This window comes from Gymnoscopelus microlampas, assembly GCF_963454915.1.
Source record: "Gymnoscopelus microlampas genome assembly, chromosome: 2".
In the NCBI taxonomy this organism is placed as follows: domain Eukaryota; kingdom Metazoa; phylum Chordata; class Actinopteri; order Myctophiformes; family Myctophidae; genus Gymnoscopelus; species Gymnoscopelus microlampas.
In genome coordinates this window covers 35,375,528-35,397,920 of record NC_139939.1, presented here as the reverse complement: position 1 = coordinate 35,397,920, position 22,393 = coordinate 35,375,528, and the positions used below count along the sequence as shown (strand labels likewise).

General features: G+C 41.5%; 1 protein-coding gene across 4 annotated transcripts in view; it reads right to left on the bottom strand.

Annotated features, from left to right (window-relative positions):
• Positions 1-22,393, bottom strand: part of sipa1l2 (signal-induced proliferation-associated 1 like 2) — a 94,391-nt gene that overhangs the window by 21,156 nt on the left and 50,842 nt on the right. For all 4 annotated transcript variants that reach the window (XM_084041814.1, XM_084041817.1, XM_084041815.1 and 1 more), the window contains 11 exons: positions 21,580-21,737; positions 20,705-20,891; positions 20,205-20,600; positions 18,278-18,552; positions 16,113-16,355; positions 10,665-10,811; positions 8,971-9,050; positions 8,467-8,564; positions 5,893-6,314; positions 4,793-5,008; positions 1,046-1,169 (listed from right to left, as the gene is read on the bottom strand). In XM_084041814.1, the coding sequence (XP_083897940.1) occupies positions 1,046-1,169; positions 4,793-5,008; positions 5,893-6,314; positions 8,467-8,564; positions 8,971-9,050; positions 10,665-10,811; positions 16,113-16,355; positions 18,278-18,552; positions 20,205-20,600; positions 20,705-20,891; positions 21,580-21,737 (2,346 nt within the window). The remainder of the gene's footprint in view (positions 1-1,045; positions 1,170-4,792; positions 5,009-5,892; positions 6,315-8,466; positions 8,565-8,970; positions 9,051-10,664; positions 10,812-16,112; positions 16,356-18,277; positions 18,553-20,204; positions 20,601-20,704; positions 20,892-21,579; positions 21,738-22,393) is intronic.

Sequence of the window (22,393 nt, the reverse complement as noted above, 5' to 3'; positions counted from 1 at the left end):
TGCTGTTGCATCCTGCCAGTGAGGAGCCCCCACCGGGAGGACGTATAGAGCCTTTGTCCTACTCCTCCCGCCCCACAAACTCCCTGCTGACAGGTGCGGCCCCAGCCCGTAGGAGTACATGCAATGACCAATATCGTCCTCCCCGCCCAGCTTCCCTCCCCCGAACACGGGTCAATTGTGTTCGCAACTTCCATAGACGCTCGACAAAGCTGGATGTACCACGGTGGATTCGAACCCACAACCTCCGTGGTAGTGGGCAGACTTTTATTCCATTATAAATGTTTCTGCACATTCACTGTTGCTACTATCTTGTTTTCTTATTGTATTTCATACAGTTTTGTAATGTTCTTATAGTGTGTATGATATGCATATCATATGCACAGTGTTGCGAACCATGTCACCCCAACATTTTGCTGCCTGTAACTATATGAGTGAAAAATCAACAACTTTATTCTTGCCATTTTTGCGAACGCGGAAGGAGGCGCGGAAGGAGGCGCGGCGAAGCCGCGCCTCCGCCCAAGTGGAGCATACTATGAAACTCTGCTCGGCTTGTGTGTGTGTGTCTCTGTGTGCAATACTGTGCGTGCATTGCCTGTGTGCAGCCACAGAGTGCGCCAGAGTGCAGCTACAGTCAAAACACACACACACGTCCTTAAATACACAATATTTTGGAGCTGCGTTCGCTTCCAGCGTTCGCGCGTCTTACTAGTTTAAATGTAGATTTATTTTAAGATTTCACCCATAATGAAGAAAATGTTGACATTTCTTTTGAAAGATTTCGCCCATAATGATAAACCCAAAATATGGAAGTCAGTTTGAAAGTGGTTAGGTTAGGTCTATCTGTGGGTTTTATACATATTTAAACAATGAAATGTAAAAAGAGCTTGTGACTAAATCATGACTACATTGGATCCAGTGGAACACAGGTTGCAACGGGTTTGAACAAAAAAGGTTTACACCCAACAGTGACGATATCCAACCGCAGTAGAACTGTAGGTAAAGGGAGTGGACAGCAGGAGGAGGAGAGACGGAGCTGCAGGCTCACCTTCCCACGGTCTCCCGGCCCAAGGGAGCTGTCGGCCAGCATCATCTTCAGAATGGCCTCCCTGCTTTGGCCTGGCTGGAGCTGGAGATGGAACTGGCTGTCTGAACCCAGCAACGCTTGCAGTCTGGAGGCCATGGAAGCCCCATGGAGGGAGAGAGAATAGAGAGAGAATTTTTAAGGGGTTGGGCAGAAGAGGAAGAAGATGGATGGAGATGGGGGAGAGGGGGGAATAGGGGGTTGTGGGAGAAGTAAAAGACGAGAAGAGAGAGATGGGGGGAGATAAAATGGACGAGGAGTAGAGAAGAGGTGGTGAGGCAGACAGATGAAGGTTGTAGGAGAGAGAAGGGGGGAGGGTATAGAGGAAAGCATGTAAGAGGTATAGAAAGAGTGATGGTAGAGTGTGGAAGAAGCGAAAAATGGATGACGAGCGAGCGGAAGACAGTATGGGGTGAGAGTGCAGAGAGGGAGAGAATGAGTATGACAATGAGTGGGCGGTTTAATGAGAAAGAATGGGGACAAAGAAAAATGGAAAGAAAGAGAAAGGGGGGGGGGGTGGATGGATGGATCAGGGGGGAAAGGGAAATAACAAAATGAGGGCACTTTATGTACAGGCAGTACGCAGTGCTACTTAACGTAGCAGTTAACCCATTCAATCCGGGAACGCATCTCTGTCATTTTAGATTTCTTTGGCTGTTCAAAAATAGCAGATATACAAGTTCATAGCGTGGCACTATGAACTTGTAGATCTGCTATTTTTGAAAAATCGTTAAAATTTGTGCAAATCTTTGAATGTATACTTTTTTTAAGCCAACATTTTTAACTCAAATCTTTGCTTCTGGGGGGTCCCTGGAACAAATACATATAATTTTTGGTGGTCCTTGACATGAAAAAGTTTGAGAACCACTGATATTATAGCAACATAACTTTAAAAAAAAGGATTTAGCAGACATTTGTAGAATCCCCCAGAAGCAAAGATTCAAATATTCACTTTAAAAATATATATATTCAAAGATTTGCATACATTTTCACAAATTTTCAAAGATAGCAGATCTACAAGCTCATAGCACGCCACTCGGTGCCGCGCTATGAGATTGTATATCTGCTATTTTTGAATAGCCAAAGAAATCTAAAAATGACCCACAGATGCGTTCCCGGTCTTAATGGGTTAAAGACAGATTAGTATCATCCAGGGGTACATAGAGGGACAGGCTAAACAACATACAGGCTGCAGGCTCAGGTCCACTCTACTCATTTAACCTAAAGTAGGACGACAGTCTGCGTACGGCGTACGGTAGCTGAGCTAAAAGCCCTCAATTGGTTTACAGGAAGTACTCAACCATACAAAACAACAAACTATCCAGTTTTCATATGCTGAACCATTTGCCGTTTCAGGTGGACTGGCAACAGAAGCTATACTTATAACCAGATTTATATTTAGTTGCACGCCAGTGTTGCAAACAGAAAATAACCGATCTCGAAGCTCTCAATGTGTCACGATGTGACGCTTTGAGAGCTTGTAGATCTGCTATTTTCTATTATAAGCCCTTAAGAGTTGGAATAACTGATGGTAAACGTTAATAGTGCTGTTTTGTTTCCTATGCAAGTACAAATAGAAGGTGGGTGTTCAAATTCAAGGCTTTACCTTAGTGTTTTTATCTTGTCTTTCATCTGAATTTAATTGCTCTTTTTGGTGGTCGTTTTGGTCTGATATTTTCATTTCTTTTTTTCTATTTCTTAAGGCAAGATATTTTCAAACCTCCTCTTGACTGTTCTTGTTATCTCACCACCAGCACACATTGTCCTTTATTTATCTGTAGGTTACAATTTGCCTACAGTATGCAGATAAATAATTACAACTTAATTACTGGGGAAAGAGTGCTTGCAGCAATGCGTACAACAACATTCTGTACATCCAAAGCAAACAGCATAATACAGGAGAGATATGCGCCACAACAACATGGGGAAAGACAAATTGTGCTGTCAATTTGGTGAACAGTGGTTCTGTGGCAAGTTCAGTGGTTCTGAACTATAGCAGGACAGACAGTGAGGACAGGAGTGACAGGGCAGAGGGACAGAATTCAGGAGAGCATGTGCACTCACAGGATTACACAGCTACTGTACTTTCATTTCACTGTCTGCTTTTCCTGAGGTATGAACCTGGTAGTATATGTACAGTATGTACAGTAATGATCTATAAGTAGCAGAAATATCAATCTGTCTAAGGCTAAATCAATGAACACGTAGTTGACTTAAAGTTCATTCATTAAGAATGTGAGACTGTTTCATCAGCCCCCAGTGGGTATATCACCTGCATACTTTTTTGAAAGAAATGCTGAATATGTAGTTATAATAATAACCATGTGAATATACCAGGTAAAACTAGGGCAGGACAGTGAATTAAAGTGCAACCAGGGTAACATGGTAACCATGGTAATATTGTTCTACCTGGTTCTGAGAGTTAACGTCTTTAGGAGAAAAGACAAACCGCAGTCCACTCCACTGACCGAACATCAATACAGTGAGGAAAAAGAAATGAAATAAATAATAATAATAATAATAATAACACTTACGAGTTCATGAAGACAGAACTAAACAAAAGCAATACAAATCTTCACATCTACACAAATTGTTCCCCTGGCGTGGGTGCCTGTAAGCTGGTGGACTGTAAGTAAACAATGGACAGTGGGTATGTCATGTCACGATGGACTTAAACTCTTAAGCCCTATTTCAAAAAGAGCAAAAATATCTACAAGCTTACCACACATTGTGATCTGGTCGCATTGTGATGCCTTGTGAGCTTGTAGATCTGCTATTTTCTGTGTGCAACACTGGCACACACCTAACCTATACTAAATCTAACTACTTTTATTTTATTTTTTAACTATGACATGCCCAAAATGATACTTTTAAGTGGTTCTGTCATTCACGCCCACACTGCCCATGACGCGTTTTTTTCCAACGCCCATACCGCCAATGACGTGTTGGTGTTTTCAGTGTTTACGCTAGATGGCACTCTTTGCTAACCTATGAGTCACCATTTGACTCCCAGTGAGGCAGTGAAGCAGCAAATCACGTGATCGCAAAAAAAAACAGCCACATTCACTTCGATTCAAATAGACCTACATTCAACTGCCAATAACTATGGAACGGATTATCGCGACGGCATGCTGACAAAGTCGTCTATTAGACAATATTTTATTCTGACAGTGAATGAGTTAAGTGAAGCTTTGACCAAATACAACTCTCACCCCTCTATGAGGGAATGATGTCTAACAGACTGGAAGAGGCAGTCCTGCTTCTGAATAGAGTGTCAAAATGTCAACAGTTTTAATGACATCACTGAGTTAATGAGTCAGAAAAAGTGCCAAATGGCAGGTCTGGCTGGTTACCAAAATAGTTTCTGCAGCAAAACAAAGTCCATATTTTTCAGCCAATGTCTTCCAAGTCATTGTTAAACTACTTCAATCTTGAATGTTTATCTTAGATCCGATGTTTCTGTAAACAAGTGACGAATATGAACGAAATTAATATTTGAAATTAAGCAGTGGTTTTGAACAGGTTTAAAGAATCATAAAATCACCACAATTATGCGTTTTGAACATGAAATCAGTTACACAGTGTAAGAATGTGAATCTAATATACAGAATGTATGACTGTTCGCCTATTATGACATTCCCAGTATAGGGACACTTGGGTCCATGTGGTTAAAGTCTTCACTTAATTAAAAATCCATTTCATTTCACTCACCTGTTCGCTTCCTCCAATAGGGATCTATTGCCGTCCTCCGTTTTGTTCCAACTAATCCGATCTTCTTGTGCTGGAGGTGGCCGTGCCTGAGGGGGGCGGCTGAGCCCTGCTCCTGGGGTTGAGACTCCGGGTGAGAGGAGGTAGCCTTTGGAGGAGTCAGTGGAGGCACTGCTCTTTAAGCCACGGTCCGAGGGACTCCCTGACCGCCGTGAGCCACTGAGGAAAAACAGGAATGAATTTAGTGTCATTATCTAAGTATTCTGTAAAGGCAAATGTTCCAGTCCCACACAGTCTTCCATCAATAAATAAAAATCTTCACAATTGATTTTCTTTTCTTATTTTTACAAATCCTTTCTCATATCACAAGGAAAAATATAAAAACAAATATATATAATCCATTTAAATAACTCAGCCTACAGTATGCTGCTCATCAATACCAACATAATGTCCAAGTTCCAAAGTCAAGGCAATATTCCAGACCTCATCTGGGCACACAAGTACCTTTTCCTCTTGGGCAGATTATTATTTCATTTAATTTTTCAGTACTGAGCTCATTTTAATCAAACCATGTGGTATTATAGTTGGCATTAGAATGTGTTAATTGAGCCAGGGCCCACACTAAGAACTTACTGCAAGACCAGCACTCTCTACAATGCCTAAGTGTGATCGTCAACTGCTATTAGTTTTCTTTTATAGTAAAGACCCTGAAGCGCTGCCCTTTGTAAGATAAGATACTGTGGTTTTACTGAGAGTAAATGAAAGTAAATGAAGAGTTTACAGTGTAGTACAGTAGTTATACAAATATTAGTAATAACAGAAGTAGATATAGTTTTAGGGCAAATTTCCATCATTCCTCACTATGTCTGCATTAGTCTAGTTCTGTTCTGTGAGTCTGGTTGTCTCTGGAGTACCAGTGTGGTTTGTAGAGTCAGAGTGCATCAGCAGCACAGCCACTACGCTGCAGGGAACCTGGATGATGCTGTGGCTACAGAGTGGCTCTTTCACAGTAGAACATCACTTTCTACACTGGCACAGCATGGAACTGGGGTCTATATCATCATATTATTATGTCTTTGGCAATGCCTCTGGAAACTTCGTACCTGGACAGAGATGAGATCTCACTGAGATCCCCCAGACTTCCGTCAGTGATGTTACCAGCCGAGGTGGCCTGGGTGATACTCTGGGACAAGCCGCCCTCGGGCGTCCCTGATCCTCCACTGTGGAGGTACCCCTCTGGGTACTCCAGTGCCCACTGTTCCCCCAGGCCCTCCTGGAACATCACACGGGAGCCTCCTACGGGGAGAGTTGGGGCCGCAGGAGGAGGAGGCGGCGGCATACATGGAGCGGTGTCGATCCCGCTGTCTGTTGACGCCCCTTTGATGTAGGTGAGGCCCAGAGCCTCGGGGTCCATGGGGTCCGCAGAGCCAAAGTGCTTGTCCTCACTGCCGCTGGAGGCATTACTGGACAGAGTATTACTGCTGGAGCGACTGGAACACTGGCTGGAATAGCTCTTATCACCAGACTGAAGTAGAGACAGGCAGAGGCATACAGTACATTCACTTCATGTCTTCTCTGCCTTTGTTTAGCCACAGAAATAAATGTAAGATTGCCTGTAAATATGACTGCTAGGAGGTGTTGCAGCTGGACAGCTTAACCAAGCAAAATTTGCTGCCAGTAAAGTAGAAGAACAGCTCTTGTTACACGGCTCAAGGAATGACAGAAGAATAGATTGCTTTGAAGCTGGATGGAGACTTGTTTGTCCCAACAGACAATGATCAACTAACAAAACACTCATCAACTCCACTTCATGAATAATCACACAAGATGTCCAGCTGTTCATGGAGAGGAGCTGCAACAGACCAGAGTCCATACCACTATTATTGTCCTTAAATCATTAATGCAGCTTGCAAATTCAGAAATGTTGCACATTCCCACTAGGCCGAGGAAGAAATGCCACTTGAACATTTTCAAATCAGCCTCATGGTGGCGCTATAACAGGCCGATTCGTGTTTTTACTGCACCGATCTGTGTAAAACCTTGTATGCGCACTCTCTAGAGCCCATTTTTCACATCTGCCTTTTATAGCGCCACCAGGAGGCCGGCTTATGTCAAACACATTTTTTGATATTAAGCCTTCAGATTTTATCCAAATTTCACGCAAATCGGTATATATGATCTCTATAGTCATGTGATCAAGACGGCTCTATTTTATTTTTCCTATTCCATCCTAATTGGCTAAGATTGACATCTAAATTTGCAGGAGTGGCCCGTTTTCTACAAAATGACGCAAATCATGAACGCAGCGTCAGATTGGTGTGAAACTTTGCACGCACATTCGCAATACGGTGAGGAACAAATGCCACCCTTTTAACTTTGGCCTATTATAGCGCCACAAGGAGGCCGATTTTTGCAACACTTTTTTTTTATATTACTCCTGCAAATTGTGTCCAAACATCATGCAAACCGATACACATTATCTCTATAGTCAAGTGATTAAGATGGTTCCGTCCGATTTTTCATATTCCATCCTGATTGGTGAATTCCAAACATTGTTAGCCCACAATAACCTACCTGACCTGGCGGAGACCTGTGCTCCGAGGAGCACTTTTTCTAGTTATATCTGCTTCTGTGTCCATAGATTTAAGAGTCTAAAGCGCAATGCTGAATCAGAGCTCTACTTTGGAGAACAGTTAGACCACTTCCACTGAGAGAAAATATTTTAAGTATAATTATTAACCAATTACAATTTCAGGACTAGTATTGTATTCCAAGTATAAGAAACATTGCAGTAAATATCCCCCCCCCCCCCATTAGCAATTATCTGAATGAAGATCATATGACAACAGATGCATTATTTGTAGCCCCATAGCAGTCTTGAAACTGACCATCTGTTGTAAACAATGGGATCGACAGTGAGGCTATTTTACAAGGTCTAGAGATGAGGTCATGGATCCAACTGTCCAGACTCCAGAGTCGTGTTGCAAGGTTGCCTGTGTCATGTATGGAAACATGATACAGAGAGTAGAATCTTATACCTAGACAGTCCTTAGAGCCAGTCTCATGAGACCTTCTAGTATTACAGGACATCACCACTGGGACACTTTCACTTAATAGTCCTTTAGTTGGTATGTCTTTGAAAACCCTTTGTAAACTATTTTTTTTTGATTAGTACGAGATAAAGAAACCTTTATTATTATTATTAAATTACACTTTTATACATGTACAGGGATTTGACCCGGATTATTTTTTCTTATGAGAAAAAAACATTATTTTCAAGTCCCTCCATGTTGTATGACATGTTTACAATATGATATATTGTACTATTGGTAGTATAGAGCCGAACAACTGAGCTGAAGAACCTTATAATAATTATAAGTTCACAACTTCAGTTACAATACCACATGTATATACGTCAAGCGGTCCTCGATTGCAGGACATTGAACCCCCTCCCCTATCCGATCACGCATTCTATGTTTCTCTGTGCAATCGTCAGCTAAGTATGCAAATGTGAGTATATGAATTATTTTCAAACTACCAGGGAAGTAACTGCTATGAAAAAAACAAGGACAATAAGGAAACCACAGTTACAAGGTATTAGCTTACTCAATGTAAAATGCACGCTGGATAAGATCATGAGCTAAATATAAAACTCAAAATATCAAAACACTGCTCACTCGTTGTAGCTTGTTGCTGGCGTCCTTCCCACCCTGTCTCTGTTGACCTCGTTCTCTCATGTTGAGGATCTTCGTTGACGGATGATGCCACTTGGCCTCTGCAAGGGGAGAAAGAGGAAGTCATTTTGGAGCCTGTTTGTTTTCATTGAGATCTCACATTCCCATTTTCGACATTCCTGTGGTACGGGTTGATCACACTGTCCGGCAGATATGCGGTTTGCTCCGCTTCTACAGAATTGAACGAGTCCAGTCCAGCCTACCAGCTGGGAATTTTTTAGATCCATGCCTCGAGGCGAGGTTTTTAGTGTGATCACATTAATTGAGCTTGTTAGAGATCTAACCATCATACTTTAGCAGTCCCATGTGTTCTATGCATAACATTGGTACCGGAGTAACGTGTAAAAATGTACCCATGTTAGTAAATTGTTACACTTTCTGAGTATATTGCTGAGAGTAATGCTGGAAATAATGGCATGAGATGACATCCGTTTCTTCTGTCCGTACCTGCAGACCTGGTCCTCTCGAGCTTGGGTTCTCTCTCGTCTTTAGTACTTGCTGGCTCAATTAGGGCGGGAGATGGGCATCTAGAGCGAGAGAGAGACAAAGGCAAACACACATATTGAGGAAGGAGCAGAGAAAACCATTTAGACCAAAGGTACTTGAAACGTCATTGAGACCGAAATTTAAAAACACATTTTTAGAACCATGAATTTAACTGATAACTTCCACTAAAGGAGTTGTGCTAAATGCTTGTCTGGACTCCAATATGGTTTCTATATTTGGCTCATCCCTGCATCAGCCAACATTCTGTCATACTGACCTTGAGCAAGACACTGAAACCCTACTTGATCACTCATTATAATTAACCCAGGATAAGATCGTAGCCTATGAGTACCCAAGTAAATGTACCCATTGATCTGTTACAATTAAGTGCACCGTTAAAGAGAAGCATAGACACAAATGATCATGGGAGCCTCATCTGTGAACATTGTGCTATCGCTATAACTAGTCTATTTACAGGGCATTCCCTGTACAGTGAGTGTAATGAGATACTTTATCACTATTGCTGGTCAGACACATATTCTAACAACGGATGCTGTGGGATATGTGGCAGGAATGCTGGGAAGCTGACACCTGAGCTGGGAAGATTTGCTCTGGCCACAAGCTTGGCGACAGCATGGCTGTCTGGATGGCGGACGGGACATCGACCTCCAACTAGGAAAAGTATATGTGTGTGTGTGTTAGTCAGGGGGTTATGGTGTGTGACTGTAGTGTCCACTGGGGTTCTGGGTAGAGTCGTGCGCGTGTGTGTGTGTGTCTTCAACCACACCAGGCGGAGACTATGAGTGCAATGTGCGTGCTTTCCAGCTGTGTGTACATGTGTCTGTGAGTTAGGTGGTGGTAGGTGTGGGTGTACACGTCTTTATGCACACAAAGGTAGTGCTACTGTAGCTCAGTAGATAGAGGGGAGGTAATTGTTTGACATGTGCCAGTAGTTCACTTTCAATAATTAATACTTTATTAGAAAGCCCACAAGAGCAAGACAGTGTGCTGCATAATACAGTTAACTCTATATGACATCCCTCCCCAGTACAGTATGTGGGCCAACGATTATCACTCTGACCGTTGCAATGCCCACTGATGGTTGCTTTTAATGTTGGTGATGTAGGAATTGAAGCTTGTACTAATGCTACACTCATCATATGGCCCTATAAATAAATGCATAAAAAATATCTCTATGATTTCTTTGAGCAGTGACATGATCTGTACCGTATAATGTTTTCATGTGTACTTGAACGTTGATGAAACACAACCATGCGTCACATCCATACAGTCACGATGATTCCTATCACGGAAGCTGCTCAGCACAAACTAGGGCACTGAACAGATTCAACTGAGGCGAGGAGATTTTAACCTTCCGGTCACTAGACCGTTTCCCTCAGCCCATAGGCTATAGCTTACTGGTTTGTCTGGTCTGGTGGGACCACCAGGGGTCATGGACCCTTACGCGTTTGTAGATCTGAGAGTGTACACTCTCAGAATTAAACAAACACTGAGGAATTGACCGTGTAGATTGGGTTCCCAGATATATATGTATTTCTCAAAAGGTATCCAGTGGCGGTATGTGGCCTAATATATGTCAGACTGGGGGTCCTTGAAATGAAAACGGTTGAGTACCACTGCTATGGTTTACTTACCCATTGTAGACAGCTTTCTGGCACCAGGTCCCTGTGGGCCCAGGGTCACTGGAGGTCGACTGGTTGCTAGGAGAACTGCAGAAGATCTGCCCTGCCTCTCCACGGCCCCGAGGTGCTGATGGAGATACATCGTAGTCCTGGAGGATCCTGATGGAAAAAGACAGAAAAAGGACATTAAAGAGAGATTGATAACACTTGGAATGTAATTGCAAGCTTTGACACCATTGATAAAACCCTATAGATATTTGTAAGTGGTTGTAAGCCAGCTCTATGGGGTTTTGTACCTATGAACAGAGTAAGTTTTAGGTAATTGGTGTCCCTTTATAAAAGGGACACCAATTAATTGACAAATACCAAATGGTTAACTATTATTTGAACGCTTAAAAAACAGTTTATTCATGACTACTCTTTCTCAATTTATTACCAATTGATTACTCTCCACATACATTTCTCGACAAAGCCAGATGCAGCACGTGGATTGTAACCCCCAAACTCTGCGGTGGTTCATGATTACTTAATTGCTAATATAGTTTTATTATTCATATAGATGTATAAGTATGTTTGTAGTGCTTTATAAACACAGGCATTATGTAAAGTGTTTTCCACAAACACATTTTCTTCTTTTTTAAATGCTTTATTTTGTGTGGACGTGGGGGAGGGAGTTCTGTATTATTAAACCTACAGTCTGGACACACTGGCTCTGAACCTTTTACTCCTACTCCGTACCATTGACTGTTTGGATTGGAATGTACGTGATCTAGGAATTTTTGCTTATGCCAGTGCTTACTGTTAAGTTTCTCTGGATCAGAATATCAGCAGTGTAAATGTGATGCAACTGTCCTGGGACACATAGTATATAGTTCACAGAAATAACATGGACAAATATGGCCATGTCGTCCTACACTGCTGTTGTTGGGGTGTCGTATTCAGTTGACTGAATGGTACTGTGCAGTAGACCCATTCCCAATGACATCACCCCTCTAGGGCAGACAGGTATGTGAGTCAAACACCAGACATAATGATGTGTGTATGCAGACACAATGTCCTGCTGTGAGCTCCTGCTGTCCTTGTGCGATATGTGCCTGTGTTCAATTCTGTTGGAAACACTTTCCTGCCCCAATGCCTCCAGTTATCATGCACATCTACTGTACTTGCTGATCTAAGTGATTTTGAACTATGAGACTGGCTCTAAACTTAGCCTACAGGAACTCTGGAGTGTAAGCCCACGTTAGCCGGAGTGGATACTACATAATCTCTTGAGATGAAACGGGACCCACCAAGACATGCATGCGTATAGCCGTATACACACACACACACACACACACACACACACACACACACGCACAAACGGAATCCCAAGCCTCTGGGTTTTATGGGTCATATGACAAGCTGAGGGAAGACGTGGTGTTGTAACAGGGAAAACTGTCAGCTACACTTTCCTGTGAACACTTATACAGTAGTATGCCGTTTCACTGCAGCTTCTATGTTTATGATTGATGTTGTGTTCTTCACCTGCATGCCTTTCTTTACTCAATGGGACATAAGAATCCCTTGTAACAGGGACAGAGAGATATTTATATGCTTGTATGCTGTGGAAGCTGTAGGTCAGAAGTAGAAGTGCAACAGTTAAACAAACTAATCGATTTAATAAATACTACAAAATAATTGATTTATAACAATAACAAATCATTTAAATTTGAATATTCCAAATTTTCAAAAATAGCCAACCTACAAGCTCACAACGTGTTATTATGATGCGTCACCTTGTGAGCTTGTGTGACATTGTTGTACGACAAAGTATTTAAAAAACTCAAATCAACATTTTTGGGTCAATTTGAATCATTAAAAAATAAAAAAGCTTCTTGATTATTCAATTAATCATATTCCATAATACTGGATGTTTGCATTGTTGGCAGGAATTTTATATTCCTCTGCTATTCTGCCAATTGTAGGATGCAGCATTGTAAATGTTGAAGCTATGAATGCAGTGTGAGAGTGTGAGTGAAGGATGAGCATTTCCATATGGGCTGGGTGGGAATCGTTGCATATTCAGCAGCTTCCTAGGCGGTCCTGGGTTCTGTTAAAAGTGCTGGCAGCTGTGAATTGGCTCAACCAATTAACCGTCTGGCAACACCACGAATGCTACGAATGGTGTCAAAGCTATGCCAAAGGGGGAGAGCCTCAACACCCCTTCAACGAGGGGTTTAACTATCAATTCAATAGAAAACGTCATTGTCCTTTAAGTAGTATTAGGTCTACAGGTTTTGTTTATGATAAAGACATTAAACAAGTAGTGGCACTTGTGGCACTAGACAATGATCAGAGAAATCACCACAATATAAAGACAATCATTGTTAAATAAGACCAGACATGCCGTCAGTACTGTAGCTCAATACAATAATATGCAAATGCAAATTCCATTGAAGACAAATGAGTCCCTGGTTCTTTTAATCTCATCTTCAGGCACTTACAATACAAAGCATCCATCATATGACAAACATTATTATTCAGGTTTCCGCCCTTTTGATCCATGGCTTATTTCTCAACACTTTAACTGAAACAAAGCAGCTCACTTTGGTGTACATTTTTATCCCAAGTGGTTTACTCTCCTTTGAGTGCATTCATTTTAGCATAGGTGCCGCCCAATGGGAAATAGTGAACAACTAACCCTGTCGACGCCATTTCATATTTGCTGCGGTTACATTTTTTGCCATTCTGCTTGATACAACTAATGAGGACCAGTTGCCACCCAAAACCACAAAACTATGGGGAAAGCTGCAGTTGCAGAAATGGTGCCTAAATATTGCTTATTGCATTTTTCAAGTCGCATGTTAAGTTGACAGTGTGATCGTAAAGTGTTCCTGCCCCACCATTTGGCAACAGAGAAGGGAAAACATCCCCCTCTTTTTAACGAGGAAGGCTGTTTAGGAGCTCCAAAGACATTAGGTTGCCATCATCATCTCTGTCTTTATCTCCATCAGTCCCAATAAGATTAAAATCAAATTAAGTGCTAATTATTCTACCTCTGCCCTCAAAATAAGCATCTTGGCTAGTCTGGATTGTATGCAGTGGCCTTTGTTTTAGACTCCATGTACTGTATGTGTAGAGCAATATACATATACAGTATAGCTTACTAGATCAGCTGACATACAATTACAATTGACATTTTAGGCATATAGCAGACCCTCTTATCCAGAACACCAAATCTTTCTCCATCATTTGCCTCTTACAGTATGTTTCTTTTATGTGTGTGGGTGTGTGTGTGTGTGTGTGTGTGTGTGGGTGGGGGTGTGTGTGTGTGTGTGTGTGTGTGTGTGTGTGTGTGTGTGTGTGTGTGTGTGTGTGTGTGTGTGTGTGTGTGTGTGTGTGTGTGTGTGTGTGTGTGTGTGTGTCTTATTACTGTACATTTGTTATGCTGCTACAATGTACAGTATGAGGAATAGAAACAAAATAATGTTACTTGTATGTACTTGTACACAACATGTAACAATAAAGGCACCTTGACTGTGACCTCTTTTGTCTATTTACGTTTTAACTTCAGTTCATCCATTTAAGTTTTAAGTTGGCATTCATTTTTCTACTAAGATTTCTAAAATATAGACAACTGCAACAATGTCATCTGGATATAGTGCTGTTTTGATTACAATTATTCTGATTCTGGTAAGCTCTCTAGGGTGACAAAAAAATCATCCAGCAATTAAACAAACCCAATAGTAGCCAATAATTAAGCACAAGCTAAAGAGCCACTGACCACTGAACTGTCACCATGCCAAACATGGCCTCCACGTTTGCTGCCTTGATCAAACACTATTGTTTTGTTGTCTTTGTGACCACATAAGGTTATGGTTATATTATAAACAAACTATCTCCCTGTCTTTTGTCATGTAACCCACCTAGGGCCCGGCTGCATTATACATGATACAAGGGCCCTCAGTTGGGTAACCTTGGCAAGGGTGATAATGTATATAAACGCCATATATGTTTTATGCTGACACAGAAAATCATTGAACCATGTTGTTTTTTATCCCACCAGACTCTTTCTCAGCTTTCCAGTCATATTCTCACCACTTGTTAATTTTATGCTAATCATATTAGAGGACCTTGACCTAATTATTCGCACTGTTATGCAAATTAATCTCAGGGCTGATGATTAACTGATAGAGGGCCCCATTGAAAGGTTCATGAAAGGCGCTATATAAATTCAAACTATTGTTAGTGTCCAGCAAGACAGCTCTATAATATGACAAAAAATAAATATAATTTAAAAACTGAATGAGTATATATTTTGAAAGATGCCACATAGAGTCCCTAACACTTACTGTATGCAACAAGAAAGGAATGAAGTCAGAGTACAGGCTGAGATTAGTTTAGTTTAGTTACTTTTTTATCTGGTATTTGTAACATTAACATAAGGACTGACTGTCAATAATAATAAAACAAATCTGATCATACACAATTTTGCTGTCTTGCACTTGAACTTTGCATCTGTAATCACACAGCTACTGCTTTTTTGATGCGCTATCCAAGATACTTGAAAGACCAATAGATTCAGTCATTGTACAGCCATTTTTGGTATACAATGTGAGGACGATTAACTTCCTAGGACATTATGCAATCTATATCGCTTATGTCACTCTCTTAGCCAGAAGCCGCATTTTAATTAATTGGAAGCAGGCTACTCCTCCCACCTTTAAACACTGGGTCAGAAATGCATTGCAATGCTTGAAGCTGGAAAAGATCAGATTTGCTTGACGAGGTGCTAAGGATAATTTTGACGTAGGATAATAATGTATGGCAACCTGTCATGTGACATCAGCTATCTGCTTGAGCAGCTACGAGATTATAATAGTGTTTGTTCTCAACATTGTTAGAGTTTGTTAACTCCTAACCGCAGGCACACACATTACATTACAGTCATTTAGCAGACGCTTTTATCCAAAGCGACTTACAATAAGTGCATTCAACATGTGCATTCACACGCGCACACACACACACACCTTGTCAAATGTTATTATTGTTGTTTTGCTATCTTTAAATGTTTTGTAATGTTTTTTTTCTTCTTCCGTTTCCTGGGTAAGAAAAATATGTTTTCTCGTGTACTGTAGGTTGAATCTTATTCATTCTTATGAGAAATAATACTGTATGACATTGATGCTAAAGGTACTAAGCAGTAGGCAGTTATCAGCAACAGCACCAAAGGACTCATTTATCAAGGGTACTTATTTTATATAAATAATAAAAGTGTTCGATGTATATCTTAAAACAAGAGCAAAAAATTAACTACAGTTTCCTGATTATTCCAAGACTTGCCATAGCAGCCAAAAAAACATGCACTACCTTGCTACATGACAATTTAAAATGCATCTTTGACTGAACTCACAACATTTTATAACATTACTCAAAGTACAGTGAATTAAACATCTCAATGGGCAGAAACAGGAAAAGTACCTGGCTCCGTCCTTTCTGTCAAAGGAGGTACTCCGTGAAATAGTTCCATGGGCGTACTGGAACATCTGCTGCCCAGGGCTAGGACCTTGACTGGGTGATGTTCGAGACAGGGGAGGAGCTCCTGGGATGGCCGAGACCCTGTGCCATGCCTGGGGGGTTGGGGCCATCCTGTAGGCTCCTTGGGCCCCGTCTTGCTCAAGCTTATACTCCACCATTGGCACACGGTACACCTCTGACCAGCTCCTGGACAAATAGCAAGTTGATGGGTGAGTTCAACTTTACAATGCATCACATATGTTTGATCGACTTAGTCCCTCATCTCCTCCAGAATGTTCAACAAGACATAGTTGCAACATCATGGGTTTGTATCCAGTTGGACTCTGCCCCGCCTTTCCCATCTCTCTCCAGTGTGTAGGTACAACTGCTCTGAATTGTCGACACACAGATTCATACTTAATTCAAGCAGAGATACATTAACCCAGATAGGGTAGAGGTGGGGGTTTTTCTTTGACATTTAAAGATTGTCCATGCAGGCATTATTCACTGAGCTCTGTGCTGTGACATAACTCCCCATGAAAAATACGACAGAGTCTTATTTACACCAACAATGGTATTTCACTCAACTCTCTCAATAACAGGTTATCTTCAAAGTCTCAAATAAATCTCTCCTTTCCTGCCAGCCGAACCAAAAAACAAAACACACGCAACCCTTTCCACAACCCACATTACCATAATTACTAACCTCGTACATGGTAAATCTTCACCATATACGACACCCACTGCTCCTAATGCTGCCGTCCCCTGGCGATTGGATCGTGCATCACCAATTTGTAATGGTCACAATACAATATAAAAATAGCTAGGATCCCCCAAGCTTAATTTCTGTGCAAATAAAAGTAAATCTGATGGCAATTTGTTTTAGCACATCCTGACAGCAACTCTTATTCTAAGAAAAAAATGTAAGGCTCTGATAATCTCTGTATCCATTATTATAGCTCTTAAGACATCCAAAAAGAAGAATAGAGAGAGACAGCATTGCTACAAAAGGTCAGCTCCTAGCGGAACAGTTGTTGCAGATAAATTAGTAATAACCACAGTATTGTTGTTGCTCCAATTTATTATTATATAGAGAATCCAGGTTTGCAACACTACTCCTCCCACAGATTTTTCAGCACAAACACCACAAATCATGTCTCAACTCGACCGGCTTCTTCGATAATCATGTGCTTATAGTTTAATTGATATTTATTAGTCAAATAAATTTGACTATGTATGTCCAAGGGAAAATATAGGTTTCCATTCAAGTCGTTTTCAGAATCTGTAAGGGCTGCGTTTACGTTATCACACTAGGTAGAGACAGCGCTATCATGCCTATCTCTTGAACCTTAGGTATTACAATTAAAATGTGCTTTTCACTGGATTCCTTCGATCACGAGGCAACTCCCCATATAGGCCACACCCATTTCCACAACATTATTCATTTTATTTAAAACACTTTTTGCTACTACTCCTACAGATTTTGCAGCTGGACATGATCTTATCATGTCCAGCAATTACAGCAATAATGTTTGTGGGTGACACCAAGTCACCCACAAACAACCCAGAATTAACAGACTGGCAGATGATGGAGCCTGAGAGAGACATAATCCACTAAGCTCACCAAAACCAGAGGATGACCCTGTCTGCTGCAACAGGAGCACCAGATTCATCACAATTTAATTATGCCACATCACTGGGTATGTCCGCTTGATTTCCATTGAAAATGCACGGGAGATATATAAAGAATTAAATGGCTGAAGGTCAAAACATTTTATGAATCAACAACCTGTGACTATGACCGCTGAAGAGGACTGTGGTTGTAATTAAATTAAGCTTGTTGTTCCGTCTATGGTATTACATTCTGTGGCTGTTATTTTGGGCCTGAACATGTCTATACAAATAACATAATGCCAGATTATGTTTAAAGGATTATGCTTTAGTGATTATTACTTTTAGCTCAGACAGCCTCAGTGTTATTACTGTTATTACAATGCCAAATGGTTTAAAAATATCCTGACCAACGTCATTACATTTCCCTAAACCTGTAAAGGCGTTTTAAAGGACATGGTGACTAAATGGACAAAATGCTAACCCATTAACACTGGTTTACACCCGAGCCCTCTCACCTTCGAGGATTCCCATCATCATGAGGCTTTAGTATGACTACGCTGACCACGGCCGATGTCCTCAGCAGATCAATCATCTGCTCATGGGACAGAGTGGCTACAGCCACCCTGCAGATCTCCACCAGTCGGCAGCCAGGGCGGAGGCCAGCCTGCCAGGCGAAGCCGTAGGGCTCGACATCAGCCACCACGCCCTCAAAGTTGACATGGAAACCCAGCTGGCCAAGAGCGTTCCTCCTCAGGGTCAACTCCGCTGCCTCACAGCCCCGGCTCACCACCTGGAGACCACACGCAGCAGGACAATCACATTATTTTTTTTACATTATCATCAAGGATGAATATAACAAGTATCATGTACAAAAAAGAAAGAGATTTTGTCATTAACCCATTAAAAACAAACCTGGAAATCATGAACTGAAAATCGAATAAAATTACAATTCAAGTTAACCCATTGAGACCTGAAGCCGATTCTACACGTCTCCTAAAGCTCAACAGTATTCTGAAAAACGTATGTTTCTATATCAGTGGTGTTCAATCTTTTTCATGTCAAGGACCCCCAAATTTATATGTATTTGGCCGCGGACCCCCATCAAAATATTTTGTTCCAGGGACCCCTAGAAGCAAAGATTTGAGTTAAAAATGTTCGCTTTAAAAATATATATATTCAAAGATTTGCACACATTTTCACGAATTTTCAAAAATAGCAGATTTACAAGCTCGTAGCGCGGCACTTGGTGCCGCGCTATGAGCTTGTATATCTGCTATTTTTGAATAGCCCAAAGTGTAAAATAATGCTTTTTAGCTCAAATCTAAAAATGACACAGTTCCAGGTCTTAATGGGTTAATTTGATCACAGTGCTAAATCTCAATATGTTGACTCAAGACACTTTACATAAGCAGAGACACAAGCATTTGGCGACAGTGGCAAGGAGAGAGGAGAGAAAAGTAATGCTACATTTAAGTTATGTGTAAATGTGTAAGTGCATGTCCTAGTGTGGTGACGGTCTATGCCTCGACAACACCAAAGGTGCTTCACAAGAACAATGTTGGTGTATTACATTTTTTTAACAATGCGTTTCAAATACAATCCAGCAGACAGCACAATATAATAATATAGTATAACAAGTAAGACGCGCGAACGCTGGAAGCGAACGCAGCTCGAAAATATTGTGTATTTACGGACTTTGTGTGTGTGTGTGTGTGTGTGTGTGTTTTGACTGTAGCTGCACTCTGGCGCACTCTGTCGGCCGCACCCAGGCAGTGCACTGCACACAGACAGACAGACAGACACACACACAAGCCGAGCAGACTTTCATAGTAAGCTCCACTTGGGCGGAGGCGCGCCAATGACTGGTTAACCACTTTCAACCTGGCATCCATATTTTGGGCATGTCATTATAGGCATTTCAAACATTGCACACATCGCGATTCATATTGAGGTCAAAGGGTGTGTTTTTCTTGGCCATTATAATCCACACACAAATTCCCATAGCAGATTAGTTATCTGTAGTAACTGAAAATATGATTCTATTCACGGTAGACTGAGTAGAGCTTTGCCAAATAACTTGGCAAAGCTTCTTAACAGCACAAGGATGATGGTCTAACCCTAATCCTAATAATAGACCATCATCGTCATTAGTTCTACTTCCAATGGCTTGAGAAGCGCAACGGCTCCAAGTTCACTAAATGATCAGATAATGGTGTGAGACATAATTGCTCACACTAATAGGAGCCAAATAGAATTACAGGGTTTGCGAAAACCCAATTTTAAGTGTATACTGGCCCAGTATGGCATCTACACTGCCAGGGTGAGGAGATTCACTAAATTAGGGTAAAGAATATTGGTTAAAGAAAAGCATTTTTATATCCTCTAACTATTTCTTATTACGGTAGGTGTTCCGGTGCCAGGGACCAACCACAACCCTCTTACCTCGAGCCTCTGCATGATCTCCTTGCCATCATCCCAGCATCCCTCCTGGGTGGAAAACACGACACAGTCCCCTCTCTCATAGAACACCTTCACAGTCCCGGCCACAGCGCTCCATCCAATGAGGTCACGACAGTAACAATTAAACACCACCTCTTTGCTAGCCTCTTCTATCAGCACCACAAACTCGTTGGAGATGGCCAGCAGGCAGCCTGTGTCAGCCGAGTGGATGAAGTCCCGGGCCACCACGGCCCAGGACACAGCCCCGCTGCTCTGGAGGTGGGCGTTTCTCCTCGGCCGGGTACGCTCTTTCTTCTTCCCTCCCAGTGTGATGAAACTGAACTTGGCACTAGCAGAGCAGTCCACTGGGGTTGCACTTACAAAGTTCTCTGCCAGGTCCTAAGAACGATTATTTGTTATTATAAATTAGTATAAATTCTGAATCAATCTAAAAAGAAAAATGGTAATAAAAACAGTGAAGAGCTCAAAAAACAAGTGTATACCTTGAGGTACTCCTGTCGTGTGCGTGTCGCCATGGCACGGAACTTTTCAGACTTGTGTGCAGAATGCTCTCCGTTGATCATCTTAGCCAACAGGAAGTCTCTAAAGGCTGGGGAGTGAGGAAACATCAATCCCGGTGGGACCGTGGGGCCGAAAACTGGCACATCTTTTGATCTTGTTACAGCAACGCTAGAGAGAGAGAGAGAGAAAGATTCATGGAATACAATAATGACATTTTACATTATTTAGTATTTCTAACTGATATACTACATAAAAATTACTTCTGATGAGTCAGCAGGAAGGGAGGTCAGTCTCACGTCAAAATGTGGCTGTCTGGTTCATTTGGGCCAATCATGGGAACGTTTGGTAAATGTCCACTATGTTATCCTAATAGCCAGAATAACACATCTGATTACCCAATAAATATGATTAAATTATTATTGTTAAATTAATATTTTTATCCTTTATTTACTCTAGAAAGATTTGCTGAGTGTGCGTGTTCTTTTCCAAACGGCCCTGCTTCACACTCATTTGGTTACAAACGTGCTTTCTCGGTACAATCACATTCTTGTGTTGTTGGCCACTGGAGAACTTGGGATTTTATAAATTGTGCTGATGGGCAGCTTGACAGTAATATTTGAGAAACATGGAGAGTGTTATTCATGCATCCCTCCACCCAGAGGTTTCTTGTTGATCCAGGGATTTGATCCTAATTATCTTCAGACCATGGTTGACAAAATAATAACATTATGTACAGAATGGATTATTTATATTACAAGAAACTGGAAGACTGGAATGTGTAATTTTTACCTCCCAAAAAGGAGGACCCCTTGGATAAACGCTCCTTATTTGTATTTAATTTTGTATATTTACTCACCTGTAGCAGGTGCCGTCTGTACAGGGATTGTGGACTCGAACGATGATGAAGATGTGCTGGAAGTGGGAGCGAATGTTTTTGGGTGTGAAGGGAAGAGCTCCAGGCTCCTGGAAGATGACAGTGACTATGTCATTGCCGATGTGCCGCTTCCTCAGTAGCTATGTAAAGAGAGGAATAAATAATAAACACAAGGGTCAATGTGTTATTTACTGTGTATACACATGTAGAAAGCTGAAAAGGTTAAGGGGAAGCACAGGTTAACTACTTGACCATTAAAATGGAGGCAAATGTACCTGATCAGTGGACCAAGAGGTACTTACAGTACAGTATGCTATACCTTTTGGTCCAATGCACTGCTCACCATATCTCATCTCCAAATGAAACCATTCATGTGTGTGATGCTGCCCGAATGTATCAGGTTGTGGAATAACGAATGTATTTCCGTAGAACAATTATATGGACTACTGTTATACGCCTTGCACTGTGTGCACTTTATATTATGTCCTGTCGTTGCAGTACTGTACTCTGTGTCATTATGTATGGTCTCACAATGTTGGCACCAAGACAAATTCCTTTACATTCATTTACACCCGGCAAATCAGATGACTCTGATGAAAGCACGATTACAGAGAGCAACGATCTTCCATCTTTTCACGTCTTGATGTGTTCCAGATGAGGTGTGGGTCGCTATCCTCTAGATCAGAACAGATCAGTAAACAGGATTGAGAGAGGAGCAGTCTGGCTCAATGAGGGATCAAATGCCCAAGAGCCTCCAGAGGGTTCATGGCTTATCCCGGACTATCAACCATGATCC